This window comes from Chenopodium album, chromosome 11 (assembly GCF_948465745.1).
Source record: "Chenopodium album chromosome 11, dcCheAlbu1.1, whole genome shotgun sequence".
NCBI classification, from domain to species: domain Eukaryota; kingdom Viridiplantae; phylum Streptophyta; class Magnoliopsida; order Caryophyllales; family Amaranthaceae; genus Chenopodium; species Chenopodium album.
Window position 1 is genome coordinate 49,125,185 of NC_137844.1, and position 16,688 is coordinate 49,141,872.

The window sequence follows — 16,688 nt, forward strand, 5'->3', positions numbered from 1 at the left end:
TAATAAAAGTTACATAAGATCATCTCCAATGGTAAGCTAATTGTTAAATTAGCTTGTCATGCCACATATGATTTTTAGCTAATTTACTTTGTAGCTATTTTGTACCCCAATGGTTAGCTACTAGCTTGTTAATTAAATAAGCTTGACTTTCTCAATTAGCTTTATAAATTTAATTATTTTAATATATTAATCTCCAAAAATTTTGAAAACTTTTTTCTCAAGCAAATTAGCTTCGGCAAGCTAATTTGCTTGGCCAAGCTAATTGTAATTTTTAGCTCCAATGGTCAAGCTAGTAACTAGAGACTTTTGAAAATTGTAAGCAAGTCCCTAGCTATAACCATTGGAGTTGCTTTAAGGATCAAAAGAATCTTAGTATAAAAAAAAATATCAAAATGACATCATGTATGGTAATTTGTATAAAGTTATGTAATAGATCCAAAAAAAAATAGTAATATTTAATACAAAATATTATGTACAAAAAAAATCTAGGATTTTATTATTATTATTTTTATTTATTTTTTTTTTTTTTTGAAAACAAGATCTTGGATATCTTAAAACCTAAGATAATTTTCTAACAAAAAAAATAAGGACTATCCTAAGTACACTATTTCATAAAGATATATATAAAATCAAAAATAAAATTTTAAGTAAGGTAAATAAGTTATTAAGTATAAAATATCTTATGAAAAGTAATATGTTACAAATAGCGTGGATACTTGCAAGGTAAGATTAAATAAAGAAATCTATTAATTTTTTTTTTTTTGACGGGAAAGAAATCTATTAATTATCATGCTTAAACATCTTTATTGATTTCATTTGTCTATAGTGTATATTTGTGTTGTATATTCAATCAATTGTTGGTTGTACGACTATTATGTGATGAATTTTTGCACAATGCTTAGGAAAATATATACAAGTATAAGATATAAGGTTATTATTATGTCTACAGATTTGGTGATTGTAATTGGTAAAATAGATATTAGGTTGTTAGCTACTGAATCGATTAATACAACAATTAAATTTTAGTTTTGAATCGCTCTACGGGAGATAGGAAACGACTTTTCTTGTATTAAACATAATTTATTCATTTTCAATTAATAAAATAACAATTTAAAAAATAAAAGGGAATCAAATAAAAGAAATGCAAATAACATAAAAAATATTCATATCACATTCCTTAATTTTTCCATTGACCATATTTGTCAGTGAATAGCATTTTAATAATTAATTTGTTAATGTAAATAAGTCTATTTTTACTAATTGAATTATATTTTTTTTTCCTATGAGATTAAAATTTTGATTTTTAAACCGTGCATCACACGGGTATTATACTAGTTACACCTAAATTAAAAAGAGAAAAACAATAAATAAAAATTGGGATTACATTACAACAAGAGCAAAGACACTAGGGGGAGCAAGAAATGGACATGGACCCCATGATAATATTTGTGCAGACATAAAACCAACCCCATCAAAACCCAAGCACAAAATACAGTTTAATCGAAATATCCGCCCTAAAAATAGGGCATAATCACTAACATCAACAAAAACGCCATGTTCTTTTCTTAAAAGCTTCATTTCTCTCCTTTTCACGCTTTCAGTTACTTTCACTCTCTCTCCTCTTTCTCTTTCTCTCTCCTACTACATTATTACTATTATTTGAACTGACCCAGAATTCAAGCAAACCTTTTATTTAATTGGAATTATGTTGAATAATTGATTATTGATTATTCTTGGTAGATCTGAAGTGGGTAACCATTTGATTTTGATTTCATAATGTGGGGTGTTGTTTTCGGCGATTAGGGTTTTTTTGTATTATAATGTTGTTGTGATTGGTGAATTTGGGGGAAAGAGGAGGAAGATGGGATCCGGGAGTAGTAAAACGCGTCGTAGTGAGGGTAGTGTTGCGTCTTCTGCTTCTTCTACTTCGTCGTTTTCATCGGCGGTGGTTGGTGGTAGGAGAAGGGGTAAAAATCGAGGAGTTTTTAGTTCTCCTTGTCTTGGATCGTCGTCAAGAGCTTATGAAAGCGATGATGACGATAATGATAATGATGATGATCAGGTGATTATTTTTCATTGTTAGCACTTAATCATATTTATATTTTAGGGGTTTTAATTTTATGGTTCTTTATTTTATATTTTTGAATTTGAATATTGGTTTATGTGAATGTAATGTGTAATTGATTATTAAAGTTGTGGTATATTTGGAATTTGATGTGCGTTGTGCTGTCTTTGACACATTGTTGCTGAAAATGTAGTGTATTTTTGTAATGATTTTGTGTTTTTATTGGTTTTGGTGTGCAAGAGGTAGGATGAGCAATGATGTTTAAGGGGGGGTTGTTTCGGGTTTGATAGACAGGATGGATGCTTATCGTTTCGATGTTAATAGTTGCAACTCATTAAGGTGGAAGACATTGTTATGTTTGGGAGGAAGGAGTAGTATATCTGACCTTTATGATGGATTCATTCTTGAAAGGATAGTGTTGCGCCCCACAAAATATAAAAGTTTAAAGGTGAATCCAATTATAGATTATGATATTATTGAGCACTATATGAGGTCCCCCCACCCACCTTCCCCAAAATGTTTCAGAAGAGAATTGCTTTATAATATAAGCTTTCTATTGGGAAAATGGAGTTTAATAGTAAGAAGTAGCTGAATTATAGTGTTGGTTCTTAGTATCCTCTATGGTGTTAGTATGTTAATTCCTCACCTCTCCTAAGGGCCTGTTGCCTGAATCCGTCTTCACATGAGGGCTATGTTGATAAATGTAGTATCACAGCTGCTAAATGACCATTTATAATTTGGAGTTTCTGGTTTCGATATTGACTAATTGTCTTTATATGTTCCTGTTACTCATTTGAGTCACTTTTACAGAGGATCATGTTCTTTTCTTGATCTATAGACATCATCATTGGTGATGTAGTTGTATAGGTTGTCAAACTGTAACATAATATCTGTTAGTATGAATATGAAGTGAACTCTGACGAATTATTCCTTTGCCAAGGCGACCCTTCGTACACTTTTTATGCAAAGTGTGTACATTGTGGTGATCACATCCTGTATATTCAAGTTTGTTCCGAATATTTTAGAAATCCTTATCATCTTTGTGGACAGGGGCAAGTATATATCAATGAACTGAAAGTCTGAAATTACAGGTAGAAATTGTAATGTTGCAATTTATCTTTTTATAAAAAAACTAGTTTGTAGGTTTGGGTGATGCCTTCTCATTATATTGCTTGGTTTAGTGTTGAACACTTTACTGTATAAACTCGAGGTCACAAGATCAAATTCTGTACAAGCATGTTTAAATTCCTTAGGAAAGCATTTTAATAAGAAATTTATTATAAATTTTAACTTTTTCAAGTCACCAAGTCTGTGGGAAGGATTTCAATAAGATTTGTGCAATGTGATTGTTGGGACTTCAAGTTAGGTGTGAAATGGCAGAGAAGGTATTGGAGATGCATAGTACTCTTTGAGTATCCAACTATCCCCTATTGTTAAAGGTCTCACAAATGTTGATATGAATTTTCACTGATCAAGCTTACTTGTAAGGTTTTCTAACATCCATGGATATTCAGACTTAGACTTTCAAAATGTGTGATTATGATGATTCACTTGATAGTGTTATTGATGTGAAATGTAGGGATTACTAGACTAAAATCAGGTTTAACATGTAACTAATAGGTATACTGACATTTATTGAGAGAATGTGCAACTCCTTGTTGCGACTTCGCAGTTCAACCTTTCAATCCTTAATGTTTAGTGTACCTGAATGTCTCAAAGTATTTCCTTTAAGAAAATGACAACTTACTAATACACTTAGAAGGGCCTTACATTTCCTTTGGAGTGTCGCAAGATGCTCAACAGTAATTTGCATGTGATCCAGTCTGATCACTGAAACCATTCTAACATGTAGTTCTAGATAAGAACTTACATCTTTGAGGCTTTGAGCTGCTGTTGGAAAATATGTGTTATTTTTATTTGGAATGACAAGTTTAAATATTCAAATAATGAGGTATTGGTTCAATTGATTGTCCTGCCTCCCAAATGTTTATAGTTGGAGAAGCCATATATCATAATCATACTTTGTGGACTGTTAATGCCAAGTCTGAATATAGCTCTCATGTCACTTTTTTAGATGCATTCAGCTTATGCAATGATTGTACCTACAGGTTATAGATCATAATGGTGAAGCTAGTCGGACAAGTTTGCCGCGACTTGAACCAGAGTCTGATGAAGTGAAAGTTCAGTGCTACCAAACATCTAAAGTTGACGGGCCTGATAACATGCCCTGTGTATCTTCTAATATTGAGCTTGGTGAATGGGATCATGCGATTGGAGCCGGCAGCAGGGCTGATGGAAGTTCATCGCAAGCTTTCTCTGGCCAATCTTTGAATCATTCGAGCCGATTTTTATCTCGCTTCAGTTTTGTTCCTGGTAGTGTTAGTTTTCGACTGAGCAGAGCTGCCAGTGTAGGCTCATCAAGGGCTTATCCTTCTTCTCCCACAAGCTTCGCCATTTCAAGTGGTGAAGAAGACCTTCATCTGCAAGGAGGTTTTCCCCGCCGCTTAATTAACAGTAATGCGAGTCAACATAATAGCAATCTGAATTCTCTATTCACCAGTACCTCGGTCGGATCTCATGGTGATTCTTCTATAAATCTAGTTCGGCACCCTGAAAATCCTATTTTGTCTGGCTCTTTGCAAGATGATGAGGTCATTTCTGCACAAGATCTGGTGGATGATGATAGTGAGAGAATTAGGCCAGATGTCCATTTACCTTCTCTTGAAAGTCATATAGATGTGGAGGGTTTGAACAGGAGAATAGGGGAGCGTCGAAACGGTGCACGAGAACCAGCAGATCGCAATGTTCGATTTAGTAGAACTTTAAGTGTGGGAAGGCTCCGTGATAGAGTTCTACGAAGATCATCATTTTCAGACTTGACTCTTTCTCCTTTGCCACAGGAGAGAGGAACTGCTTCTGATGGAAATCCTGTTAACTCTCTGGTGTCTTCTCCATATCCGTTGCCTAACATGCCTAACTCCTATTTTGTGAGCCAAAATAATGATGTTGAGATATCAAACCTTAGTGAAGGCAGGCATCATGATTCACTGGAGCATAGATCTAATTTCTTGGAGCGGAGAAGAAGAATTAGGTCTCAGGTCTGTTTATATTCTATTGCTAGATGGCGATTAATAAAACTGCTCGCTTACCTTTCAACTACCTAGCTTTTCCACTTATAAAATATCTTGGCTAAATAAACTTTATGTTGTGCTATTATAGAACTTAGCTTCTAATTATTTTTCATGTCTATTGTTAGATTCTAGTTTTCTGTATGTTGTGTATGATCCAACTGGAATATGGTTTAGGGATAGGTATAAATTATCATTCAAAAATGTCAAGTCAATTAGCTTGTTTTTTTTTTTAATCCACCTTCTAATGATGTAAACATTTTCAGGTACGGGCTCTTCAGCGTTTGGGTAGTCGTTTTGAGAATCTATCAGGGCATGAAAGGTATTGTATTCTGTCAGGGCAGCATCGTACTGGTCGTTGTTCTTGTCGCATCAGTACCAGAGATTCTAATTCAAATAATGATGGTGCTCGAGCTAGTATATCGAGAATTGTTATGCTAGCCGAGGCTCTGTTTGAGGTATTGTTAAGCTGTTTCACTTCCATTCTTTTGTGCCTCTGTGGAGCAATGGATCCCATTTATTATTCTTTCTCAATTGCCATTTTAGAATCAGTTGATTGTTTAATACTTTGTACTTAATTAACTAGGTTCTGGATGAAATTCACCAGCAATCAGTGGTGTTATCCTCCCGACCTTCTGTATCTTCGATTGGATCAGTTCCAGCACCAAACGAAGTTGTAGAATCCTTACCTGTAAAAGCATACACTAAGTCAACAAAAATTCAGAGCGAGGAGGTTGCACAGTAAGTCTGAATCCTATTTGAAGGAGAATGATTGATAACCCACCTTGTATGGTGTAGAAAATTTTGCACTGCTGCTTTTGTTAATCCATTTAACCATGTTTCCACTTTGGCTCACAATTACGAACTTTTTTGGGTATAATTAAACTTATAGTAGATGATAGAGCCAGTTCAAATTATTTTTTATAGTAGTTGTAGCCCTTCTAGGCAATGTGGGGAAACAGTTTTGTGCAGGGAAACAGTTGTGTGCAACATAGTTGTTTTGTCCTTATTTTACTTGCACTCCTGTGGTTTTATTTTTGTATGCATCTTTAATTATTTATTTTTTAAAATCTATGTTAGGCAATGTGCCAACGTTTTACATCTACCATAATTTTATTACGGTAGAAGTCTAGGCTAATTTACTTGTAGGATTCGGTTTTGAGGGTTGGTTTTTTTTTTTTTTTTTTAATAAAATATATACCTTGTCCTTCAGTATGCTACTATGCTTTATGTGTTCTATCTCAACTAGTTCAACATGTTTGTGGCAATAGGATAATCTAATTTTGAAGTTTTGACTGCCTCAACAGATGTTACATATGCCTTTTGGAGTACGAGGAAGGCGATGACATGCGAATATTGCCCTGTCATCATGAGTTTCATAAGAAGTGTGTTGACAAGTGGCTGAAGGAAATTCATAGGTAAATCTATGTTTATTCTTATCTTTGCCCCTTGTTCATATTTATAAAATTCTAAAACAGGATTATTGATGTTTGAATTGTAAAGTGGCCAAGCCTGCCGCATCTGAGATTGCAGTATTTTTGGTGATCTTGTTCTAAGTGGGGGCTTTAGGGAAAAAAAAATCAAACCATAAGATTCAACCAGTAGATTACAATTGAATTTAGTACATTGATGAATATGAGCTTGTTCAGGCCAAGATTTTTTAACCTGCTAAAGCTGCACCATACAAGACTAAATTTTGCTGCACATGTAGACAATAGCATGAACATGTTATGCATACAAAAAACTACGATGCGTCTGATTATAAAGGCAATGTGATGCGGTCCTATTCCTTTTTAACTAATTTCATGTGTTACACGGGAAGACATATTTTTGAGGGGTTCAAAAGGAAGATTATGTAGGTATGCTGTCCTTTTATAAATTGCCGGCAATTAATTTTTATTCTTATCTAGCAGTGGTAGGTTTGTGCTCCAAGGAAAATCTAATTTAGACTTATAAATCATATATTCATTATTGTTGACTTTTGAATTTTTGTGATCCTTGATTGCACATGTCAAATGCTCTTTAAATTGTCTAATATCCTTCGAGTGTGGCTGAGCGTGATCACGACTTTGGATCATTACCAGTGAGGAACTGGGACAGGGAGTTCCCTGTTCACCATTGGGCACTTGCAGTTGCCGGTAAAACATTAGGGTATTGAGCAAAGAGCACAAAAGGGGAGATTGTGCAGGTGATTAAAGTAAAGAGAATAGTGTTAAGGGCTGATCATTTTGAAAGTGGCTTTTTGGAGTAGATTAAATGCTCTATGTGGTTTGTGGTATTGTCAATGACTTCGACAGGCCATCTTGATGATGATGTGTGTCAAGGGAGAGCGGGGTTAATTTAGCCTTTGGGGTTTGGTGAGGGAGGGAGTGGTGAGAGTTAGTTAAGAATCTTAAGATTTTGGAAGGTGCAAGGGGAGGAATAAAATCTGGACCTTGTATGACTTCAATAATTTGAAATAAAAGTAATGTGCAAATGCTGAACTTGTTAATAAATAATTGGAGCAGATGACCGTCTACTTTTTAAACGGAGATTAATGAGAGTGAAAATATTCAGGGGAAAAAGTGGGTGTATGGGCCCAATCTTAGAGAAATAGAAGAAGATTTACTATAAGAATACTTTATTTCCTTTTAGGACATCCCTAAATGGAAGGTGTTAACTTGTAAGGGACTGTTGTAGTTTTTATTCCAATTTATACTAGGCACTGATTTATGTCATAATCTCTAATCTTTATCAAACATCATGCCATGGCATCCCTTACTGTGGTTGGGAATATTTATACAAGTATGATGAACTGATATTATACAGACCATATGTGTGTTTGTATGGTTTGTTTACACAAATCTGAGCCCAAGTCCTGAATAACTAGGCTACTCATAGTTGGTATCGACTGTGTTTTAAGATAACCTTTTTCAAATATTAAGAGAATGCCATGATACTTCTCCATCACTATTCTTCTACGGGGCTGCTTAATTTAGAAAAGATGAAGAATACTGAAAAATGTAGCTCAAGGAGTACTGAAAAAGGTGGACTTTTGTAGGTAATGAGAAGCTTAAAATATGTATGTCACAGTTTTTGGGTAAGACAGAGAATAAGGAAGAAGTAAAAGAGGCGCAGTAGAGAAAAAGAGGAAGGTAAGGCTAGCTTCGTTTACTTGCCCAGAGTGAACCTGTTACCGGTATAAACTGTGCAAGATCAGGCCACAGACTGGCATAAACCCATGAAAATCACATTGCTGTACCACCCTCTACCCTTGAGCTGACACTGGGTTTTTGAACTGAAGGGTAATGCTTGGTTTCTAAAAATGTCTAGAACAAGGGGGAGTGTATGCAAGTCAAGGGGATGCTCTATATCTATGCCATCTATAAAAGTTGTGTTTAGATGCTGTGAATCAATTTGGCTTGTATCTGTTAACAATCTTAACATCCAAAATTCTTCTATTTGGCTTGTATCTGGTGAACGTTCAAAATATCTGCAATATATTATGAACCAAACGGGGAGCGATGGGATTTTTTCCAAAGGTTCTTCAAAATAATTTAGTTGACTGTAGAAAAACCAGTTAATGACACAACAAATGTGGCTGCATTATGCATTAGAAATTTTAAAATAAGTAAGAATGTGAAACCTTTAATTTTATAATTACATTCAGTCATGATTCTCTCAAGATTTGAAAATGCTCTGTTTTATTAGTTTCTTGTCACATGTGAGGATTACTTGTCTTGGAGGCTTGCACCTGAATATTTTTTGTTCCAAATTTGAATTGCTATACTAACTCTCATAATATAGTCCAATAATTGGCTCACTGATGTAATTAAGTGGGCCTGTCCAGTCAAAGATTTGTAATAGATTGATATATCTGGTTGGAGTGTTGGTCAGAGCGGCTTTGCATAAATTTATGAAGACAGTGGACTGGAGCAGATTGTTCCTGTGATTCCGTAAAAATGTATTGACGGAGTGGATTCGATGATTACTAATCATATCATGATAATCATGGATAGTAGCAGCTTTAACAGTGGAAAACCTTTCACTGACGTGGTGTGGTAGATGATGAGTGAATTATAGATGAATTAATGGAGAGAAGTGGCAATGTTTAGAAAAATAATTTTTCTTATAATCTCATTAGTCAGCTGTCAACCCTGTTGATGTGGTTAATCTGTTCCATGTACTACCTCTTACAAGTCCCAAGCTGCTCGCTTTAACACCTATCATCACAAAATGGTCGCTGCTCTTATTGTGTGTTAGATTGTTCCTTTTTAAAATATGCTTTTTTTTTTTTGGATGCTCACATCCTTACCCGTCTATATTCCTTGTTGCTCAGGGTATGTCCGCTTTGTCGTGGAGACATTTGCAAATCCGATTCGACGCAGTAGCTGTTGAGAGTGGAGGCGGCTGTTAGCATTGTGTTTACTAGGAGAGTGTACAAAAATATAAATTGTTTGGTGAAGCCTGTGATGCTCTCGGGAGATTTGTGATTTTCCTGCTTAGGCTTTTGTTCCCTTGACCTTCTGATGCTGGTCACTCGAGTGAAGATTTGATTGTCAAGTTGTTGTAACATTATGAAGTGGTTGATATCTAATTTCTGCCCATAAAGATCAGCAAGAGAATACAGCAAGATAGTGTGGCATGACATTGGACAGGAGATCAATGCACCATTTCCAAACCATTTCCTGAATTTTTTCAACTGTCATGAGTGTACGTGGGTGTTGTATGTTACATATAGCTCAAGTCTATTTGCTTTATTTCGGTTGGATAGCCTTGTGAATATTGTGCAATCAGGAGCTGATTCAACCTGTATCCATTAACTGTTAAGTGTAATATCCCATTCCAGTTATTTAAGCCATTCTTTTCATCGAGTAATTATGTTTTAAGCTGTATAGAGCTAATCAGACTAATTTTAATGGTGACAGACAATATTAAGTTCATGTTTGGGATCTTAGAACGAGAAATCGTCCTTTTTTTTTTTTTTTTCTCATGCTCCCTCCATTTCTGATTAATCATAACACTTAGCTTGGTAAGGCAAAACATAGTGTGAAAATGAGAACCATAGTGAGGATTTTACAATACTATAAAGTACGGTTGGTATGAGTATTATTTGATAATGGGAAAGAGATAGTATAAGCAATAGTAGTGAAAGTGAGATTAGTGGAGAGAAATAATGAAATAATAGTAGACTTTTACCAAATAAAGAAGTGTTATAATTAATCAGAAATGGACAAAAAAGAAAAGTGTTGCAATTAATCAGAAACATACAATATTAAGTTCATGTTTGGGATCTTAGAACTAGAAATCGTCCTTTTTTTTTTTTTTTTTTTTTTTTCTCATGCTCCCTCCATTTCTGATTAATCATAACACTTAGCTTGGTAAGGCAAAACATAGTGTGAAAATGAGAACCATAGTGAGGATTTTACAATACTATAAAGTACGGTTGGTATGAGTATTATTTGAAGATGGGAAAGAGAAATAATATAAGAAATAGTAGTGAAAGTGAGATTAGTGGAGAGAAATAATGAAATAATAGTAGACTTTTACCAAATAAAGAAATGTTATAATTAATCAGAAACAGACAAAAAAGAAAAGTGTTGCAATTAATCTCACATGAAAGAACTTGTAATTATTGTAGTAACCTATTCATGGAGTGTCGACTTATGGACCTCCAAGTTATCTTAATGCCCATGCGAGATGTGTATCATTGAATTAGCAATTGTTAATATTTGGTCTCGAGACCAGTTAGAGTTGACTGGTCCCTCATTCAAAATGAACATTTACCCTAATAAAAATGAATATTTTTTAACTAACATATTTTATAATAATTTTGTATTTCTTTGTAATTAAATGTTCATTTTCATGCAGTATGATGTTCATTTGTATAAAATAAATGTTCACTTTCATGTCGTACGATGTTCATTCTTATAAAATAAATGTTCATTTTCTTTTTTAATTAATACAAATTTTTGTGTTTATTCAGTTGTATAAAATATTCGTTTTTATAGTAAAGAGTGTTCAATTAACATTAGCATTTTGTACATTATTAAAATAACATATTGTTGATTTATTTAATTGATATTAAACCATATACTTTAGCAAATTGCAAGATATTCATTTAAGAGAATTGAACAAATTAAGGTATTTCACTTGAAGCTTACAAAAATGTTGAAGAATAAGCAACAAAATAATATGGTCATTTTCCTTTTATTTTGGCTGCCTCTACCTCAGCACCACTCTCATTCTTCAATCCCACTTTAGCTTCTTCTTCTTCTTCTTCCTCACAACAACTCTTTCAACCACCTAACTTCGCCAATTTATGCTCACAAACTCTCCCAATCATTCAAGCTAAGGCTCATACTCGCCTCGCGAAAATCGCACTGCCTCGCCATGTTGAAATTAGGAATAATATATTATTGATTTTACCTTTTTTCTCTTGTTGAAATTGAAGCAATTTTTTGGTTTTTGGGTTTGTTTGGTTTATGGGGTTTCCTTTAATTTTTGTTGGGTATTTTTATTAATAATTGAAATGTTCAACTATATAATATAGATGTACAATCTTTTTTTCAGTTTTATAGTCTCTTTATTTTATTCTTATATTATAAATGTTCATTTTTATATATTGCAATGTTCAATTACTAAATATTCAATTTTTTTTTTCTAGAAAATGTTCATTTTGTTTCTAGCAAATGTTCATTTTTTTAGTACGGGACCAGGCAGCGCGACCAGCTAAAAATTTGCGTTGAACTAGGGGACGAAGTACCCAATCCCCTTTTATTTGCTCAATTTTTTTTTTTTGGGTTGTCCTTTTAAATTTACTCCATGTCATTAATATTCACAAAAGTTTGTTATATAATATATGTATTTGGTGGATGCCCATTATACCCTTCTGATAATTCTAGGATGTTCTAGATATACATAGGTTTATTATTCTACAAGAAAACCCTAATTGCATCACATGTATATATACATGTACTCCCACATCATTCAGGATGAAATATATATTTATTCACTTCCTTATTTTCTCCTCTTTCTCTCTAATTTTATAACACGTTATCAGCGCCATTGCTCTTGGTCTCTTGGAGACTTGATCTGAATCATCAAAAGGTACGTAGTATTATCGATTCATAAGATCAAGAGGTACGCATACAATAAAATTATAGATCTGTCAATTTTCTAGGCAAAAAGTATGAAACTTCTATCAACTTTGAGTTTGCTGTTGGCTTATGGAGATTCTTTAATATAGTATAGTAGTTTAAGTTTTGTATGTTGTGATTGTTTGTTTTGATTTGCTTTTCATTCCAATAGTGAGCCTACTACGCTTTTGTTGTTGCCATAATTTATCTTGGATATGAGTATGTACCAGATTGATTTGCTAATTATATTACTAAAGTTAGGCATCTGTTATATTTTATATCCTCATTGAACCATTTTCGTCTACTATGTCTCATTATTCATGATTATTATTTTTTTTTTCCTTGACCCTAAACGTTTAGGATTATATGACTTTGTTGTTATATATTAGGATAATATCAAATTAATAAATATTATAAAGATATTATTATGAAAGATTGTGGTGTATTTTTAAGTGGTTAATTAGGATCATTAGAGATTTTTAGAGAATAATAGGGCTTGACCTCCCCAAGTATTCTATGCCTATATAACTTTAAATTGTGGCCGTGATTTTCATGATGAAAAAATACAAAAACTTATACTTAGTGATTTATTTAACATTATACTATCAATATTATGTCTATAAATCAACATGTCTATAGTATTACATAGATTGCTAAGATGCCTAGTATGCTTGTAGAGTCGTATTTTATCAGTTTAGTATGTATGATCGCGGGCTTCCTACTTGATTAAATTATTGATAATGGTTCTTAATTATTATTATTGTTTACTATATATTAAGATGATATTTTAAATGTGATTGTAACCGTTCCTAGATTTTTGCCATAATAACTTCTTATATAGTAATACATACTGTCAGACTATTATGATGTAATTTATCTTTAATAAGAATATACCATGTAAGATGAGGTTTGACCTCCATTGAGAATGAAAACAAATTACACACTATATTTTTTATCGCTTGGAAAAACTTTGCTAATTAATGTTTTAATTTTGCATATTTCAATAAGTTTGTTGGGTGAGCCAAATAACTCGTCTATAAAGTGTACCAGCCACTAGGTTCATTGAAATTATAGGCTAAAAAGACAAACAGTCAAGGATAACTTCTTTCTTTGGTTCACATAAGTTTTTGATTATTGGATGATAATTGGATCATCATGGTGTGCTTACAGTATATGAGTATATCTATTTCATTTGAATAATATCATCAAAATCATTAATGACCCTAGTAATTGCACCTAATCTTTGAAGCTGGTATATACATGATCTTAGTGGGAGTACTCTATTCCATTGGATATATCTATTATACTTTATATCTATGTGTTACGAGTCGAGTTATTCAAGAAGTCGTCTAACGAACTTTGACACGATGTTGTTATATTGTGAACTAATCATAGTATGTAACTAATTAGTGTTCTAGCTGGGATTCGGTCCAGAGAGTACCCTAGGCAGTGTCATGGAGACTCGTGTTTCATCTTAACTTTTTGATGATGAAAATTGATAATATCATTGCTTAAGAGATTAATGAGATTACTTATAAATGTATGATGTAGTTATTTTAATGACCATAAATGTCTATTACTTACCTCAAATTATGCTAGCTAGTTTTTGAATGAAGATGAATTTAAGGATACTCTTATTTATTTATTTTATATTATATGTGAATGAAGTTGATTGATATATAAATTATAGTATATATGTAATGACAATGACTATTACATGAATACTTATTGTTTCATTAAATGTATGAAATTAGATTATTGGAATGTATAGTAAACCGAATTTGTACATATGAACCTGAAATCTATAAACCGTACGTCATATGAATAATATTTTAAAGTTTTCAATAGTTAATATATTATGTTTTGGATGCATATTTAAGATACTAAACTCTATATGAGTGTTAATATGGTATATCGATTTAATTATTCCCAGTACTGAATGGGAATCTGTATGATTAAAAGGGTAATTGTTAACATGACTATTATAATTTGTGTAAAAAGTTTATAAGGATTGCAAACGTAATTATATACCATATATTTAGCTGAGAAATGATGTTTATGAGTCTAAGAAATTAGACATGATATTGTGAGCAACTAACTTAAAAAAAAATATATTATTATGCCCATACATACAAGAAATTAATAATATTGGGCAAGAGTTACGAGTAAGAGTTTATAAGAATAATTTTATTATGTTTGATACATGCATGGCTAAAAGAAATTATGGCTTGAGAAGAGAATGAATTTAAAGATTGTTGGACTAGTTTTATACACCCATATGCAAGGATTAGGGGGAGATAGTGTTTATTCTATTATATATGTAATCCTTGCACATGAATAATTAAATATGCTAATGGTCAGTTTGGTACATACACTAGCCTAAATATCAATAATTTATTTAATAGAAGTGGCCACATGATAATCAAATATTTAGAAAGATACCATCCTGAAGATGGATATGAATAAATGTCATTACCTATATACTAGCTATAAAGGTACATATTAAGTTGATGTCCTAGTTGGACAAGATCAGTTGCTATTGAACTAGCGCACTTGAAGTGTGGTAATGCAAAAAGTTACAACGATAAGAATCCTTGGAAGAGGAAAGAAGCACTTATTGACAATGACAAATTTGAGAAAGTGACACATTTTATGTATCTCCTGAAGAGATCATTCCTAATACATTAAATGTGATATGATTATATAAAGTACTCTAGAAGTGTATAAAATGTTGTCCAATAAGATTAGCATGTATCAAGATTACAATCAACGCTCCAATAGAGTATGAGTATTAGTTAATTGTCTTGCCAATTGTAGAAAGAAACACATTGGCATACTTATATCACATCGCATTCATGGCCTGCATAAAGTATCTCTAATAAGGTGATCACCAATATTATAAAACTGACCATTATTTAAATACTAAAGGAAAAGTGATTGGATGTGATAATTAAATTAGGCCATCCGGGTTTAATAATTACCCGTTATGGAAACCTGAAGTTTCATTTGATAATGTGCTGACGCTCTCTCAATGTTAAATATATGAAATGAATTGAATGGCAAGACATAACATTGAGATTGAGCTACATTTGGATTGTGATTCATAATAATTTGTATATATGAAAATTTCAAGGGTTAATAAGTTTTGATTTCTTATATAAAAGAGTAATGGGTGACCAGAAGTTTACCAAAATAACTTATATATTATTGTCAACTATATATTAGGTGACCAGAAACTCACCAAATACACTATTTAAGTCTTTAAAGATCCAGAAGATCACCACCTAGTAGAATTACAAGCAAGTGATTTATGCTTGTATAACAATTCTTTTGATTGGGGCTATTATATGTCAGCACATAAGAAATTGGAAAAGAAGAAAAAGAAAAACGTACAACTGCACAAACACATGTCTCCCCATTGACATTGTTCTTCCAGAAGATATAATGAAAAGGGTAATAATAGATACATATGCAATGTAAAGTTAATGAAGAAATGATTCTTTATTGAAATTGTTCTTCAAAAGAGATAGAACTTGTTTAATTAATACAAATCTTCTGAGAAATAAATTTTGATTGTGATTTTCTTAATGAAGTGAATTTTATTAATGCAATTTATCTACTAAGTTGGTATATAATAAGACGCCCCTATAAATGAGATATTTTACCAACTTAGGGGGAGAAGAACGAATTAGCAAAAGTTGGAAAAATTAAATAAATAAAGAATATTTATGATCCCTATAATGGTAGTTTGAAAAGTTATGTGCCAACTTTTGTCTATATATTATCAAGATATGTTGCACATTTATGATTTGATTTGTATTCAGTTATGACTCATGTTGCATAGCGTTGAAGATACATTTTGGTCATATTATGTGTATACATTGAGATAAAATCTTGCCAATTGTACTTGAATCACTACACCTGAAGTGTAGGTTGTATATGATCGGTTCCAAAATAAAGATATGTTTAAAAGATATAATATTTGGCAAGATAGTGCAGTTAACACTAATGGTGTAATAGTATATAAATACCATAGTGAATGAAATACCCTAAAAGTGGTATAGATATCTGAATTATTATAATAGATGGCCTATGATGTAAGAAAAAATTATGATGGTACCAAATGAGAAATGTATTCAGATATCATTATCAAAATAGCATGCAAATTAAATTGTACCTTGAGCAATAATATGATGATACCGGTATATGATGGAACCGATAAATAATGCATGTGCATGATATAATGGACTAAGTGAATAAGGGATCTGGAATATATGTCCATTTTAATGTCGACATAATGATAATAATAAAAGTTTATCATGGACCAGAAGTCCAAAGAAATATGGATTTTTAAAATCCACACTGTACAGTGTCTTG

The 16,688-nt window shown here is 32.5% G+C and overlaps 1 protein-coding gene across 1 annotated transcript; it reads left to right on the forward strand.

Moving 5' to 3' along the window:
• Positions 1–1,540: 1,540 nt before the first annotated feature.
• LOC145569033 (uncharacterized) lies at positions 1,541–10,201 on the forward strand. Its single transcript, XM_081628408.1, has 6 exons — positions 1,541–2,062; positions 4,174–5,163; positions 5,460–5,651; positions 5,780–5,934; positions 6,501–6,611; positions 9,512–10,201. Exons 1-6 carry the CDS (start codon positions 1,862–1,864, stop codon positions 9,561–9,563), a joined length of 1,701 nt encoding a protein of 566 aa, XP_081484534.1. The 5' UTR covers positions 1,541–1,861; the 3' UTR covers positions 9,564–10,201.
• The last annotated feature ends 6,487 nt before the right edge of the window (positions 10,202–16,688 follow it).

Excerpts from the sequence above, each read along its gene's own strand:
- LOC145569033 (XM_081628408.1), top strand. The coding sequence starts at position 1,862 with ATGGGATCCGGGAGTAGTAAAACGCGTCGTAGTGAGGGTAGTGTTGCG. Across the intron at positions 2,063-4,173 it reads ATGATAATGATGATGATCAG|GTTATAGATCATAATGGTGA; the intron begins GTGATTATTTTT and ends TTGTACCTACAG. Across the intron at positions 5,935-6,500 it reads CAGAGCGAGGAGGTTGCACA|ATGTTACATATGCCTTTTGG; the intron begins GTAAGTCTGAAT and ends CTGCCTCAACAG.